The 17464-nt window shown below is 47.6% G+C and overlaps 1 protein-coding gene across 3 annotated transcripts in view; it reads left to right on the top strand.

Annotated features, from left to right (window-relative positions):
* Positions 1 to 17464, top strand: part of LOC142558244 (ATP-binding cassette sub-family C member 2-like) — a 659669-nt gene that overhangs the window by 340108 nt on the left and 302097 nt on the right. For all 3 annotated transcript variants that reach the window (XM_075670395.1, XM_075670394.1, XM_075670396.1), the window contains one exon: positions 1750 to 1946. In XM_075670395.1, the coding sequence (XP_075526510.1) occupies positions 1750 to 1946 (197 nt within the window). The remainder of the gene's footprint in view (positions 1 to 1749; positions 1947 to 17464) is intronic.

Below are 17464 nucleotides of genomic sequence, written 5' to 3'. Positions count from 1 at the left end.
CTCGAATATTATCGATGCTTCGATCTGTTGTCTGATGTCACCCAGCCTCGTGTAATATGATTGTATGCGTGGCGCCAATTGTGTAGTACTTTCTGGAAAACACGCGGGCACCATCAATTATTCTGGATGCTTCAACGACTCATGTATAAAACGACGCGCTTGACCCGCCGATGAGATTTTCGACGATCGCCGACTGTGCACGTCGTTGTCTTTCAGCTTCGAATGCCGTCTTGCTGATCATAGGTTCGCCCAATAACGAATGCCCGTTTTCAAGCCACGCTTTTAACAGTGTGTTACTCTGCACCGTCACGACAACGTGGCAACATACACACATTTTTGGGTGTTTGAGAAATCCCTAACTTCAGCACAGCCTTCTGCTAACTGGACTGATAACCAGGCATCGGCATTGCTAAGGCTCGCGGAGGTTGTCCAACGTGCACAGCTAACCGTATATCGCTCTTGATGAATTCCACACTGTAGTGATTCTAGGCACGGTGCAAGTTTGTTTTTAATACATACCTAAGAACATTGCAGAAGTGATCGCGCTATCTGTTTTTGTTGTTCGTGCCGTTGGACGAGCAATGTTCCAAGCTAAACTGATATAACGGCTGCATCTACTTGATTTTTGAGCAGCTGACTTTCACGGGCACTGATTTGAACTTGAGACGCAACGAGGAAACCCATAATATGCAGACAAACCATGAAAAGCGGCTTCATTTACCAACTGCTATTATCTTGTGGAAAGTTGTACATTGGTCAGAGCGCTAGTGTGAGTGCAAAAGCACAAGCACGCCCTGACCACTTCACCTTATTCCACTTAGCAGAACAAACGCAGTTCTTTGCGATGTTCTACTGAAACCATCATTCTCGCCCGAAGCCATAATGAACTCAAGCGAGGAATCACAAAGGCTTTTCATGCTTCACTACTCAGGTTCAGGGTTTTTAGCGCTCGAAAAGGGACGAAGGACAGTGGCAAGACGCGGCAACAGCGCTTGTTGAAGGTGGATATATCAGCCAACTATCGATATCTAAATAAATTATTAAATTATGGGGCTTTCTATGCCCAAGCTATATTTTGATTATCAGGCACGCCGTAGTGACTGGCTCCGGAATCATTTCGACCACCTGGCGTCCTTTACCTGCATCCATTGCACCGTACACGGCCGCTTTTGCATTTCGCCTTCATCTTAATGCGGCCGCTTGAGCCTGGATTTGATCCCGTTTCCTCGGGTTTAGTACACAACGTCATAGCCACTACGCTACCACGGCGGGTCAACCATCGATATATCTAACACATGAAGTCCAATACCTGCTACATTTTCGCGCCCCCTAATCTTGTTGTCCATGTGAATGTATGAACTCCTGCTTATGTTGCCCCAACTCATGTTTTCTTTTGCTGTTTTTTTTATTTTGTTGCGCTATACCGTTTTTGTTACCTACGCACAAGGGGGCGTTTTGCAAACGTTTATATTCCGCGTTTCTCGAATGAACTGCAGTTGAGAAAGCGCGCACCATCATGTTCCTTTCTGTCTGCGCCCATGGCGCAGTTTTGTAATTACGTCTCCCCTCTACCACCTGCCTGTACGTTGTGATGTTCCCTGTTGCGTGTCTTTGGTTGTCGGTTCTCGGATTCTGCCCAAGTCCGCCTAAAAGCCAGCAATTCTATTGATCGTGGCAGCAAATGTTCTGCGCTCATCTTAGACGTTGCTCTCAGTGTCACATAAACCCGTACATCACTGTCTCGCGCAGGGGAAGTGTTTCTCCAAGACTGCACCTACTCGCGGACAAACCGGGAAGACTGTGTGCCAGCGCTGGAAAGTATTCACCTCCACGTGCCCGCTGGCTCCCTCGTGGCGATCGTCGGTTTCGTCGGTAGCGGCAAGTCCACGCTCATGTCGGCCATCCTCGGAGACTTGCATCGTGTTAAAGGCACCGCTCGCATCAACGTGAGTGAAGTGCCGGGCTACACATTGAAATGAAAGAAAAACTAATGTTAACGAACGCAACCGTACGGGAGACCGATTACTGCGCAAGTCACGCCTTCAAACTGCCAGGACCAAAAGCCAATTGTAGAGAGCTGCAAACATGCGACGCAGGATGACCAGTTTGAATTATCACCAGCAAGTTTGGGAATTGTGGCAGTTCTGTAGACCTGCTAAGGGTAGAGCTGATTAATTAAAAACATGTTTTATAATGCACAATATCGGAAGTATGCCAAGATAAATGGTGTTTAAACGTTTAGGTTACCTTATTTGAGTGTTTATTGAAATTGAAATAAATTCTGGTGTTTTACGTTCATAAGCCGATATATGATTATGAGGTACGTCATAGCTGGATCCTCTGGATTAAATACTTCTCTCCACCGCAGAACCAGTTTGTCCTCTGGATTATTTGTTTACTACTTTGGGTTCTTTCCATTGCACGGTACCCTACACGGCAGTTCTTTATTTTGCTGCCACAGAAACGCGGCCCCTGCGGCCGCCATTCGATCCCGTGCCCGGGCTGAGCAATGCCATGCCAACGCCACTATACTCTACCACGGTGGATGTTTATTGAGATACGTAGCTCTTGTCCAGAACAAGAAGAACAAGTCGAATTTTGTTGACTTAGTAACTATAGCTCACAAACATATACTGGCTGATTAATACGGAGGTTTCTTCCTATTTGAATCAAGTGGAATTTGGACCAATATTCTTTGCGTAAAATATCGAAGACCGTTTCCGGAAACATTTGCGCAGATCTTCCCCACTAATGAGGGCTTTTCGGTATGGTGCAATTATTGCACGGACAAAGAAGAAGATCAACACGCACGCACTGCGTACGTGTGCTAGTGGCGCTACAAGTTGCGCTATACTGAGACCCTTAATGGTGACGTAAGAACAAGCCCGAGTCAAAAAAACCGCTTTCTGTGGTTTTATTTTTGGGGCTACGGGTGGGTGACCCGACATTTGCTGGCTGGCCCGAACTTCGGTCCATTCGAGGCCACACACATTATTCCTGGCGCAATGTAAAGCTTTAGAATAGCGCAGTTTGCGCTCAACTTCGCTCAGATTGCACGTGGGCAGGCACTGTTGGGAACTGCGCAGATATCGTATTTTAATTCGAGAGCACTAGTTGGCTCCTTGTGTGACCTCGCCTTCATAAGAAGGCCGTGGCAGAAAGACAAATTGCGTCATCTATAACTAAAGAAGAAAGTGAGGATCCGATCCCCTGCCCCACTGCCGCCATTGTGCAGCCCAGTGCGCTAACCACTGAGCCACCTCTGCACTCCGTTGCGACAGTGATGAATGAGAGCGTGACGATGGTGGTGATGATGATTTTTTGACATCCCCTTTGAAATGCGGCGGTTACAAACCTAGCCTGCTTGATTTACGCAGATCTTCTATACGTGTTTTTCATCCTAGAATTTTTGCGCACACCTCCTTAATCTATCTTTGTTTTCTCGAAACTTCAGTATTTATATCTAGTACCGTTACGTATACCGCTACATGATCCGGTCGTATCAATCTCTTCCATGCTTTATTTTCCACCAATACTCAACGCCTCCTGCTTACCTCGACTGCTGAACGATTGGTTATTCAGTCCCCTTTAAGTCCAAGCGCTTCTGGAAGGCGTACATTGCCTACTAGTCTCGCTGGGTGAATGCCTTCGCATTCTGTTAAGAAGTGCTCAGTGATCTCCGGATATTTTTTGCAGCATACGCATGCTGCTTGAATGCTGCGAATATTTGATGCGGTATGTTTGTGGTCTCGGCAATCGGCTCGAGCTTCAAATAGCAAGACACTTCCCTTGGTGTTATCTTACAAGCTTTGTTTTTTAATTTCTACTTTGTAATTCTTGCAAATCTGTACGGTCTACCTTTCCATTTGCATTTTATTTCGCTGTTTCTGTTTCTCTCACTTTCTGTTTCCTCCTGTTTCTTTATCTGCGCTTTCAATTACCTTGTACTTGGTTGGCAACGTTCTTGACCCCTTGCTCGATTCTTTATCGAGGCTTTTCAGGTACGGATACTCGGGCATTTTAGCCGCCCATTTCTTTTGATCTATGTTTCTGACTCTTTCTTCAAAACTAATTTTACTCTGCGCTTCTTTTACTTCAAACGGGGCCCAACCCATGTCCCCTTGCACTGCGTTATTTGTAGTTTTGCCGTGGGCCCGCAAAGCCAACCGGCTCATCAATCTTTCGTCAGCTTCTGTCAATATCCGATTTTAGGCACAGAATGGCATTTCCGAACATTCGCGCTGGCACCATCGCTTCTTTCCAGATCCCATGCACCACTTCATATCTATTGTGGTTCCAAAGTGCCCCATGTTTCATTATTGCTGCCCTCCGCTTCCCTTTTATTTTCAGGTTGTCTTGGTGGGTGCATGAGTAAGTCTCCTGCATCTATGTGTACGCCGAAGTATTCATATTCTTAGATTACGGGTTTGACTTGTAGAATCAACGCCACGTAGTTACTGCTCTCTTCATTAAAGATTCAATATTCATTAAAACCTGTGCACGTGCTTGGGCTCTGAATGGTGGGCGATTCACTATATGGCAGATTCAGCGGCTGCGGAACGACAACGGCGAGATGTGGCCGCTCGCCCTTCCGCGTCGTCGGCGAATCGCCGGCGCCGTCACAGGTGGCCACGAACAGCGGCCACGAATAAGACGCCACGCGCTTCGGGTCAGACGACGACTACGGCGTGCACCGTAATGAGGTGGAGTTCACCTATGAACACGATGGAGAAGTGTAGTGTCAACACCATGGCACCACTCGGCATTGTAATGTCATCGTCCTGAAAAGTGGCGCCATCGAGAACAATGTGCGCGAGACACGACTTTAATGAGAACCCCGTATGTAAAACTAAGCTGGCAGATCGCAATATGGCCGGTTTGTCGTTTTGATTTCGAAGGGTGGCAGTTTGAGCTAGTCGGTATTCCATGGTCTAATAAGCTTTAAGCGCGAACGAAGTGGAACGACAAGAAATGCAGACAACACAAGAAAGTCTTGCATTGTTGTGATCTTAAAGCAACGTTACACCCGGAAATGTAACATAGCCGCACCAGTGCCGTACCCAGAAATTTCCTTCGAGGGTGGCTCACGTTGCAGCTAGGAGTTCTCCTTGTAGAATTCGCCGAGGGATCAAATACATGAATTGAAAACTATTGTCATTGCCAAAGATGCTGCAAACGAATTCTTGAACGCTCCGCACTGGCAAAACAAGTAAACTATGTATTTTTACATAGAAGAATACACTCGTATGCCCCCAAAATTGTTCCAGAAATAACTGATATCAGTGCTTCCATGTTTTTGTCTATTTAATAGGTAAGGAATATATCACATGTACTTCAGATCTCTATAAGTTCGAAACCAGCAAAACAGTGAATGCCGCTGATATGAAAAACATAAAGGCCACGAAATGAGCAATTTGGCACATATTTTAACGAAACTGTTATTTTTATTTAAGTTGTCAACCTTGTTTACATTTCTGTACATAAGGAACTGCGAAGTGCGATATTTGAAGTGCGAAGTTACAGTGGAATATACAAATCCGAAGATACAGCTATATTGTCACGTGGTGGTGACGTTGAATAACACAGAAGCAATACTGTGAAAAACAAAACTAAGTTTTATTGGGCGAACCTGTGCCCACAAAAACAGGCTACACTTACAGCACAACGATAGCGGCGAATACGGCCGGCGATCGTCGAAAATCTGATCAGCGGGTCAAGCGCGTCGGCTTTTATACAATAGTAGTCGAATGTTCCAGACTAATTGTAGGGACCCGCGTGCCTTCCACAAAGTTCTACACCATTCGCGTCACGCGATGAAATCAGATAACATAAGGTTCGGTGACAACATACAGCCCGGATAGAAGTATCGATAACTTTCCAGAAACTTCGGATACATGTAGGCTCGTCCCACGCTGTGCGATAACATTTGTTAGGCGGCGAAACGTGGTTGCCCGATAAAGATAAGTACACGTGTCGATGCCCCCCTCTTAAAGAGCACCGACCCGATGCTGCAAACAAACGAAAGTAATAAAAAAATACTCGTAGCAAAGAAAACAACAAAATAAGAAAGTTCGTCAGCGTCCATACAAGGGTTTAAGGCGCACCACGTGGACCACTTCAGATCGTGCGCGGCGCCGCTGTGTATGCGAAATGCTGTCTGGCAAGACGTCATAGTCCAGTGCGCCAATAAGTCGGATGACCTTGTAGGGTCCGAAATAGCGTCGGAGTAGTTTCTCACTGAGTCCTCGTCGGCGTATCGGGGTCCATACTTAAACACGGTCGCCGGGCTGGTACTCGACGAAGCGTCGTCGGAGGCTCTAGTGTCAGCTGACGGTATGCTGCTGGTTCTTGATCCGTAGGCGGGGGAGCGGTCGGGCTTCTTCGGCGCGCTCAAGATAGGCAGCGACATCAGGATTCTCCTCGTCAGTGACGTGCGGTAGCATGGCGTCGAGTGTCGTCGTCGCGTTCCTGCCGTAAACCAATTTGAACGGCGTGATTTGTGCTGTTTTTTGCACCGCCATGTTGTTAGCGAAGCTTACATACGGCAGGACCGCGTCCCACGTCTTGCGCTCGACGTCGACGTGCATTGCTAGCATGTCGGCGAGGGTCTTGTTCAGATGCTCCGTGAGACCATTTGTTTGCGGGTGGTAGGCAGTTGTCCTTTTGTGGCTTGTCTCACTGTATTGCAGAATGGCTTTGCTGAGCTCTGCTGTAAAAGCCGTTCCTCTGTCGGTGATGAGGACTTCTGGAGCACCATGTCGTAGCAGGACATTCTCCAAGAAAACTTTCGCCACTTCGGCTGCACTGCCTTTCGGTAGAGCTTTAGTTTCAGCGAAGCGGGTAAGATAGTCCGTCGCCACGACGATCCACTTATTTCCGGAAGTTGATGTAGGAAACGGTCCTAGCAAGTCCATCCGATCTGCTGAAAAGGTCGGTGAGCAGGCTTGCTCGGCTGTAGTAATCCCGCTGGCCTTGTCGGTGGTGTCTTGCGTCGTTGACAGTCTCGACATGTCTTGACGTAACCGGCGACATCGGGGGTTAGGCGCGGCCAGTAATACCGTTCTTGTATCCTCGATAGCGTCCGGGAGAAACCGAGGTGCCCAGCTGTTGGATCGTCATGTAGGGCGTGCAGTACTTCTGGACGAAGCGCCGACGGAACAACAAGAAGAGAGTTGGCGCGGACTGGTGAGAAGTTCTTAACGAGTAGGTTGTTTCGAAGAGTGAACGAAGACGATCCACGCTTAAATGCCCTAGGGGCAACGTCGGTGTGCCCTTCCAAATAATCGACGAGTCCTTTTAGCTGCTTCGTTGCTGCTCAGCGAATCTTCCGGGCTTATTATTCCAAGGACGGCGTCGTCATCCTCGTCATCTTGCGGCGGCGGGTCAATGGGGGCGCGTGATAGGCAATCGGCATCCGAGTGTTTTCGTCCGGACTTGTAGGTTACAGTGATGTCGTATTCTTGTAGTCTGCGGCTCCATCGCGGCCAGCTGTCCTGAAGGATCCTTTAAATTTGCTAGCCAACACAGGGCGTGATGGTCGCTGACGACTTTGAATAGCCTGCCATATAGGTAAGGGCGAAATTTCGCTGTAGCCCAAACGATGGCGAGGCATTCCTTTTCGGTTGTAGAATAACTGCCTTCAGCTTTTAACAACGACCGGCTAGCGTAAGCTATCACGTGTTCATGTGCATCTTTCCTCTGGACTAGGACGGCACCAAGGCCTAGGCTACTGGCGTCAGTGTGGATTTCAGTATCGACGTCTTCGTCGAAGTGTGCAAGTACCGGCGGCGATTGCATGCGTCATTTGAGTTCTTGAAATGCGTCGGCCTGCGGCGTTTCCAACTTGAACTCGACATCACATTTCGTTATTTGTGGTAGCGGCTCTGCGATGCGTGAAAAGTTCTTGACAAAACGCCTGTAGTAGGCACACATGCCGAGGAATCTACGCACTGCCTTCTTGTCGATGGGCTGCGGGAACTTTGCGATGGCAGCTGTCTTCTGCGGGTGGGGGCGGATTCCAGACTTGCTGATGACGTGGCCTTGGAACAGAAGCTCATCGTACGCGAAGCGGCACTGTTCTGGCTTCAGAGTGAGCCCTGATGACTTGATGGCCTCTAGTACTGTCGCAAGCTGCCTAAGGTGATCGTCGACAAAACTAAGTTTTATTGGGCGAACCTGTGCTCACAAAAACAGGCTACACTTATAGCACAACGATAGCGGCGAAAAAGGTCGGCGATCGTCGAAACTAGATCAGCGGGTCAAGCGCGTCGGCTTTTGTAGAATAGCCGTCGAATGTTCCAGACTAATTGCTGGGACCCGCGTGCCGTCCTCAAAGTTCTGCACCATTCGCCTCACGCGATGAAATCAGATAACACAGGGTTCGGCGACAACAGACAGCCCGGATAGAAGCATCGATAACTTTCCAGAAACTTTGGATACATGTAGGCTCGTCCCGCGCTGTGCGATAACATTTGTTAGGCGGCGAAACGTGGTCGCCCGATAAAGATAAGCACACGTGTCAATATAAAGCGCAATGAGTTTCACTGGAAAGAAGGTTAACTGCATGTATACACAAGAACTGGCCACAAGATATTTAAATATACGTATAAGTCTCTAATTAGTCTACGTATCTAAGAAAAGTCACTGTATGCAATGCGTCAAACAAGGCAAATAAACATGTTGCACAATCACATATTCACTGATCACAGAATCCTAAGGCCCGCCCCCCTCGATTCCCTCCGATGCATCGCGCGCGTCGGAAGGCGGCTTCCTCCCCGCTTTTCTCTCTTGCGCACAGAAGACAGAGCCGCCATAGAAGGCTTACCGCTCACGCTTTCACTCACACATGCCGCATTCAGCGCACGACGGCGATGTTATCACCCTTGGAATGGATGCGTAACATGACGGTGACGGCAGTATCCGGCAACGGAAGAGTCCCGTAGACCGTTACTTTCTGCCAAAGAAGCAGAAGTAGGAAAATCGCACTTTCACTATGTCACAATTCGCTTCGCCACAACAATTACTGTCTTTTTCTTTTGTGGGGCTGTAGTAACGAAATAAAAAAAACTCAGAGGTAAGCATGCGGCCACAATCGAATACCTACTTTGAGCCCCTAATGGGCTGCCGAAGCAATATTGAAGAAGATGTGACACGCTTCGTCCACTGACAACCGTACGCATACTGCTCGGTATCCTACACCGGCGAGATAAACACTTTCTGGAGAGGTTGCGATAAAATAGAAGTGACGGTGAAGCCCTCAAGCGAACGCGTTGCAATTCGTCGAGTCCCCATAGTGATGGCGGCGAGGGACCATTGCTTCTCTTTCTCGTCTGCTTGCCGGAAAGCGCTCCAAAACTCTGCGAGGCCAAAATCCACTCGGCCAGAGAAAAACGAACGCGCCCCCAAGTGCGCCGTGTGGTGTTCAGGGCAACACGAGAAAAACAGATGGGCTCTGGCTGGCTCTGGTAGCCCGCGGGTAGCGAGAACAAAAAAATTGAAAAGGCTCAATGCGGTCCTCCTGAATAAAAGTGAAAGCAGAAAAAGTAATTAAGAACGTAGTTACCTTTGCTCGCTTTACTTTCTTACATTGATGCTTTGGCGCAGCTGAAAAAAATGTTGATATTCTTTTCTTTGACATGACAGCACAAATGAACCACCACAACGCTTCATCTTGTCGGGCCTCGCTGCGCGCTTTCTCTACTTGTCTGATAGTGTATTAATTCGGCTTGTCTCTTACTATGGTCTGATGTACGACTTTAGAAAAGTCAATGCATCTTTGGCGCCAAATGTTTATAAGAGCAGTAAACCCACAAATTTCCGGAATTGGAAATCTAAAGCCCGACTTTGGAAATGTCATGCACCTATCGGCATCGAAAGTTCATGAGATCTGTATACCCATAAAGTTTTGAAACTGAAATTAAAAAGATTCCGCGTCCTCCGCAAGATGCCGCGATGAGCCCGCTCGCCAAGAAGATGCCCTTGAAACTTTCGGCTTGTATGGGGCTCCTTGAGGGATGTGGCTCCAGGAGCATGGTCATTTTCACGAAATCCAGCCCGAGTTCGCAATGTGAGCGGCGAACTAATTTTTTCAGCACGAAAAAGACATTCGAGACAAAATCTAGAATGATTTCCGGCGCGGTGAGTTTTTTTCGTCGGCGATACATGACAGCACAAAAAAACTTGGGGGGGGGGGTAAAGCCTCATAAAGCACCCCCCCACCCCGCCCGTTGGCTACGCCCCTGAGCCGCATTGAAGTCAGCAACGCTTCAACGCAGCACTAAATTCAGTAGAACAGTCAGCGACAAGTAATGCTCTCATATTTGCACATCATAAGAATTGCTAAGGTGCCCATAGTTCTAACTCAAGAGCGTTAAGGGCCCCGTGCCGCAGAAAATTCAGGGTCGGCGTCGGCGGCGCGTCAGTGAGCGAAAATTGCCCTACGCGTTTAGGCATATGTATATGCCCCACTTTGTTATATGCAGGCGGTATATGCGGGCCATATTGCCACACCATACTATCACTAAAACTGCTCATATTCCGTGTTAAATTCTTCAAAAAAAGTTATTGCTTGGAATTTTGAGGATGGCAGCCAACAAACAAATGTCATTAATGAATACACCGACAGCGCGTGCGTTCTATGTTAAATTATCTCAGGCAGAAGTGTGAAACAATAACAGAAACCTCAAAATGATGTAATTTTTTGGCAGGGCAGGGCGCTACCTCAGGGATCAGTTCACGAAGAGGTTGTGTTTCTACCAGAAAGCTCGCCTTCGTGCATAGGGTTCGCCGCCAGCGTTTCCCGGTAAACAGTACGGTTACATAAGCTGCAGCTGCTGGCAAGCGTCAGAAGCAGTGAGGGATCTTTGAATGCTATCACGTTCTACCCGTAAAGGCGAAGCTTAAGTGTCCTGCAAATTCTTAGATTAGCGTGTCTTGCCGAGCCATGCGCCATTGATTTGGGTGCAAAACTACCAAGAAGACAATTGGACGAACCCATACGCTGCACTCAATCGATTTAAAATAGCGGAGTGAGAGAAACGTTCTACCTTCCGTCGCTCACACAAGGGGAGGTGTTCTGTGAGAGTCCACCTGATGTACATGTCCGTTTCGTCTTCGGCTGAGTTCTTGATTGGCTGTGGCGCCTCGCTGCTGCGGATGCGCAGCTGAGCCCAGCCAATGAGAGAGAGAAAGAGAGATAACTTTATTTATCCCATCTTAAAGGGAAAGGGGATGCGGGAAGAAGGCGAGACTTCAACAGCAGACGAAATCGACATGTCCACGAGGTGGACCTCCCCAGCGCTGTGCGCACGTTGAATAGCCTTCCCTCTAAGCATTTGTGTACAAATTGCTTGAATACACAGGTCTGGGTGAAGTGTATGGTGAGCGCTCAGCTTAAGGTGCCTATTGTATTAACTGCAGCAGCCTTATGTCACATCTGGAAACAGGGCAAATTGGCGCATAGATACACGAATAGATTGTGCTCATGCCAGCACACCACAAACATGAGCGCTTTAGTGATGCGCCATTTCATCGCTCTGCTCAGCACGACACAAGCTAAACGTGTAGCAATGGCTGACCCCCCCCCCCCCCGGGGCAATCTGTACCTGTACTAAAAAACGAGCACTTAAAATACAATTCTCACAGGCACACAAGCATGTTTCGCACCAGTTCCTGCTCACATTCAATGATACTCTCAAGCTCACTTTCATACTCGCGTAAACTCACTCTCTAGCAGCTGCTCACGCTGGAAGGTCACATCTACTTTCACTTCCACACTCACGTCCACTCTTGCTAACCGCCATCCTTATCAGCGCCTAACTCAGAATGAAAATCTGCCGTGTTCGAGCTCTGTCGTGGCTGCGTGATGTCTCAAATCGTAATCAATAAGCAGCCAGGTTCCTAAATTATATGCATGCGAAAGGATTATATATCTCGAGCCGAAAAAGCTGGCGTTGCCCGCAATGAGTCGTACCAAAAATATCACTATACTGATGTCAACAACGTTTTGTACTGACGGCAGGTGCAGTAAACTACATTAAGGTGAAGTACCATACCGTACCCTCCGTGCAAAAAGAAAGTACAGTCAGCCATACCTACAGTCTTTTCAAAAATAAAGCAGGCTATGAAGGTGGATTAAAGTGGTTAAAATTGGTAAAATTAGATAAAGGTGTAATAAAGTGGTATAAAGTAGATAAAAGTGAGTAAACGTGGATTAAGGTTGATACAAATTGGAGCAAGGTTGATTAAAGTGAATTAAGGTGGAATAAACTGCATTAGGGTGGATTGAGGGTATTACAAATTAGACAGAGACGGATTAAGCTAGAGTTGTGAAGTCGTGCTGCTTTTACATTCAAGTCATGCAAGCATACTTCAGTGACAGTCACTTTCTGCTGTAGCAGTTATACGGACTATCGAGGTGCGTACCCGCCGGTAGGGCTACCGTCGCCGTGCTATCCTACGCTCGAAAGTGCCCGCGCTGCTCTTGCACTGAGGGTCAGGGGGGCATCCGAGACGTGGAGTGCGTTTGGTTGCAAAAAACGACGAAGCGATGTGGATGCACCATGAACGCTGCAGCACTCAATCGGTTTGGTGGTGGAGCCGTGCTGTCTTCCACTGCAGGCATGAGGGTTGTGATCGCAGACAAAAAGCAAGCTGCTGCTCAGCTGCTGTGGGCACTAGTCTGAGCGGAATGGGCATAAGCTAACGTTATCTAAAAAGAATCACACCCATTGAACTCTGCGAATGTGGTTTACCAACAGAGAAAGGGACAGCACACCGCTTAGCACTTATTTCGTGGTTTTTCCCTACCGCTTCTGTAGAATACTCTGCGAACACTCACAGTCGCTACTAATAGCGGCTAAACCTGACGAGCTGTCCAAATTGAAACGCACGAAGTGTCTCAAGTCGCATGCTTGCCCGCAAAAATTTCATCACGGCGTCCTATGCTGCTTTGCGATGCATGCGTCCGTGGCGTAATGATTTCCTCTTTGGCCACCGGGGTAACCGGACGCGGAATGTCTGGCTCTTCACGAGCTGTTTCAACAGCCCACTTGGACTGCGGTAACAGGATTGCAGCTGAAGTCGACAAAGATTTCGGGATTATTTTGCAGAATTTGCCAAGAGGATGTGTACTTTTGAACAGAGTGTTCTTGCATGGACATGTTCGAGCGCAGCCCATCACGGGGAAAGATTTCCGGGGCGCTTTGGACAAGGAACGGCTGCTTTCTGACGTCGTGGCTTTGCGCGTCTACGAGATCAACCACGTGTGGGCCGTGACGTTAAACAGCCTGGAGGCGACGTAGTTGCTGGCTAGATTAAAAACACTTCAGGTCAAGGGGCGACGCTGTCTGGTCATCTACCCGCGGAATCAGCAGGTGAGGCTCCGGCTTCATTGGTTGGCACACAGCGTGGCAGACGACGACGCCCGCACGGCGTTGGCGCCGTTTGGCAAGGTGAGCGAGGTCACTCGGGAGCGCCAGCGTGCGGAGGAAGTGAACGAAAAAGGTTCGACAACCCGAACTGTTTTCCTGACGCTCAAGAAGGGTCTCTAAGTTGACGACCTGCCAGACCAGATTCGCGTCGCCGGTGAACTAGCACTGGTGGTTGCACCAGGTAGGCTTATGCATTGCTTGGGCTGCCATTGTTCGAGACATGTACATACGTCGCGAGTGCAAGTTGCACGGTGCTCAGTCTCACGCGTCCGGTGTTTTCGCTACATCGACGCAGCGTGCATCGGTTCCTACGCTTAAGGGGCGGGAACAGTTGATAACGAGTTTTCAACGGTGCACATTATGGATGTGACCGAGGCAGATGACGCAGTGAGAGGTAGCGGAGATGTCACCACAACTGGGCTACACCGCGATGCCTCAACTCCAGTAAGTGAAAATCGATCAGAGGCTTTCCACAGCCAGCCGGAGCCTGCAGTAAAATTGGCTGAGGCAATAGATAACTCGGCAACATATATAAGTTCTCAAGTAGCCGAAGCGCCGGCACTGGTGTCTAAACAAAGGACCGAAAAAAGCGTCCCGTGAAGTGAAAGTGTGGGGCGCTGCCAGCACATCGCCGAACGCCAGGGGCGTCTTTGGCAGCACTGGCGTCGGCTCGGCTGTTAAAAGACCCCTGGAATACGCCACAAGCAAAGAAGACAAGGTCGGTGCGTGAAGTATTGAGGGACTGCCTGCGAAAACGTCATGGGGCAGGGGCACGAACTACAGGGCGAGGCCTGGAGGCACAACGGATAGGAAAGTTGTCGACAATCCACTATCGCAGAGTGGTGAGAACATCCTACCGGGCGGTCCCGGAGGCATTGAGCTAGACACGCAAAGTAAGCGCCATGCTCCGGGCCTACCTTCTCCACTAATCAATGATCGTTCCTCAAACGTCCCTTGCACTGGCCACTTTAAACGTTAGAGGTTTGGCGTTTAGGAAAAAACGAAGTCAACAGTACCGGTTCTTAATGGAAGATGATCTTGACATCTTCGCTGTGCAGGAGACAAAAGTGGAACGGGAAGTGGAGAAGGTAAACATGCTGCGGAGGTTCACTGCACGGTACCACTCTGTATTGAGCTACGCTATTGGCAAGTCCGGAGGGTACGTCTTCCTTGTTAGAAAGAATCCAGGACTGGCAGTGCAAAATGTTTGTTCCTGTTTTCCCAGTAGATTTGTGCTGCATGATTTCACATATTGTTACTGCATGGCGTTATATGTGTGTTTATGCTCCAAGTGAGGCACACGAACGCGTGAATTTCTTTTCTAACCTAAGACAGTATATGTGCATTGTTAAGCAGCTTGTTTTGGTTGGGCATTTTCATTGTGTTTTGAATTCAAGTGACACGTCAAATGCTAGAATGGTTAGAGACAAAAGCAGTGATGTGTTGTCACAAATGATTGAGAGTATGAACTAGAGGATATTACAGAGTGTCCGGAGGGCTCCCGAGCTCTGAAGTACACTCATATTCAGGAAAGCAGTCATGCCTGCTTAGACGGACTGTACCTGTCAATAGATACGATCACAAAGTGCCGCAGTTATAGTGTTTCGATGATTTCGTTTACTGATCACTGCCTTGTAAACCGTCAAATAGGACCAAAGAAAGAAAGTAAGACTTTTTCATGGGTGCAGTAGAAACTAAATTCGAATGTATTAAGGGATGACTCTTTCAATGCAGCAGTGCTGCACGAAATTAAGAATATGGATGAAGATAGGATAGGCAGTGGGAATTTTTCAAGCAACAGGTAAAATTAAAGCGATAGAAAGATCCGTAATTTTATTGTTTGAATCCAAAAAGAAAGAGAAAGGGCTTAAGACGACTCTTGCACAGAGCTTGAATGCGAAAAGCCAGGCGCATGGCGCCGAAGATCTGCGTAGCGTCAGGCAGAAACTGCAGCTTTCTTATGAGGAGCGTCGTCGTGGAGCGTTGGTGAGACCAAGCGTAGATACGATGGGCGTAGATGAATGTCCAACAAAACGCCCACATGGATTCAAGAAAAGTGCAGAAGCACATAGATGTTATTGAAGATAACAGGATAGAAACGGCAGCATAAGACGTGCTTTTGCTCGGCATTACAAAGCGCTTTTTGCTTCTACACTTGTGGATGCAGGCAGATTTAAACAAAAATGTTTTGAGAAAATGCCATGGCTTCACGATGACACCAGGACAGTGTTGGAATCACCCATACCACAAACAGAAGTTGAAGAGGCTATAGGTAACCTGAATCTCGGCAACTTGCCAGAGCCCGACGGTCTGAGCGCTTCGTTTTAGAAAACTTGAACATGTAATGTAATGTAAAAGAATTATGTAATGTGCTTATGTCATGTGTGTCATGTGTTTTTAATGAGGCATATGAACTAGGTGCCCTACCTCGGTCATTCGGGGAAGCACATACTGTATTATTAGCAAAGACAGCTGAAATAGAGAAGTTAAAATTGGTTTCCTCATGCAGGCCTATATCATTAACTGTTTAGGATTATAAGATCGTAATGAAAGTACTAGCAAGGCGACGAGAAAAAGTAATTAAGGAATTGGTTGGTCCTCACCAAACATGCAGCATTATGGTGTGTTCGATTGTGGCTAATATACATAAGATTCGATGCTATATGGAGTGTTAACACATTATGCAAGCAGGGGTAGCAATTTTACTGCTCGATCTTGAGAAAGATTGTGAAGCTCATGGTATTTAGCTTGCCATTCTAGACCATGGTAATGTCGGATCTATCATCAGAGATGGGTAGCTTTGGTGTACTGGAACTGCACTACGCGTTTAACTAGTAACAACTAAGTGGGGCCCCCATTAGCCTGAAGCGTTCTGAACGTCAGGAATACCCTCTGAGGCCCCTTCTGTTCAGTATACACACACACACACACACACACACACACACACAGACACACACACACTCACACACACATATATATATATATATATATATATATATATACTGCTCCGACGCACGTAATGCGCAGCGGTGAATACTGCTGATTTGCATACATTGTTTCTATATATATATATATATATATATATATATATATATATATATATAGAAACACTGTATTCAAATCTGCAGTATTCACCGCTTCGCATTACGTGCGTCGGAAGTTAAAATTCTGGCGTATGCGATGACATCGCAGGTTGTTGTAGAGATAAAGAAAGTGTAGTTGCAGCTATCGCAATAGTGAAGAGTTTCGGTAAGGCAACGTGGTAAACTGGGGAAAGTGCCTTGGTTTCTGGCATGGCATGTCCTTCGACCCCGGTCACTTTCGCCAACGTCAAGTGGCTGACAACGCCCGTTAAATACCTAGGCCTTCAGCTGGAATATTACGAAAATAGCGATGGTTATTGCCAAGAGGAAACAAGAGAAACGTAGGTAAAAGCGAACAGGTGGAAAGGTGGCATCTGTCAATGTTTGGGAAAGCTGCAGTTTGTAATCTATTTTCTGTCGCAAAACTGTGCTGTGTAATGCAGGTATTTCATTGTTGAACGGTAAATATACAGGAGCTGCACCGAGTATGCGCAGTATTTGTGCACACTAAGAAAAAAAAGAGTACCGCTTACTCTTTTCGGAGAGTCTGGACTCGCCACGTATACGACACACTTTGTGGGAGACACCCGAACTCTCTTTCGGCAGAGAGTCCCGAGACTATCTGTGCTCGATACAAGGTGGTTACGTGACTCCGCACACAATAGTCATGCACACTCTCTTGTAGTAGTCTCCTAACCTTCTCGAAAGGGTTACACGACTACTGCTGAGGGAGTCCCGTTAACTATTCTGCATGAGTCAGACGAGTCAAGATAAAGGGTCACATGACCACTGCTCAAGGATTCGGGCAACTAGTCGTGATGAGTCTGACGACTCCAGCAGTGTGTGTCAAGTTACCCTTAGTGTGTGGTGCAGGACTCTTGCAAATAGAGTAAAATAACTAATCCATGTAAGTCGTTTGACTCTCGGATGGCAGTGTCGAGCCGCTTTTCA

This window comes from Dermacentor variabilis, chromosome 9, assembly GCF_050947875.1.
Source record: "Dermacentor variabilis isolate Ectoservices chromosome 9, ASM5094787v1, whole genome shotgun sequence".
In the NCBI taxonomy this organism is placed as follows: domain Eukaryota; kingdom Metazoa; phylum Arthropoda; class Arachnida; order Ixodida; family Ixodidae; genus Dermacentor; species Dermacentor variabilis.
This window is presented reverse-complemented; position numbering and strand designations above follow the sequence as displayed.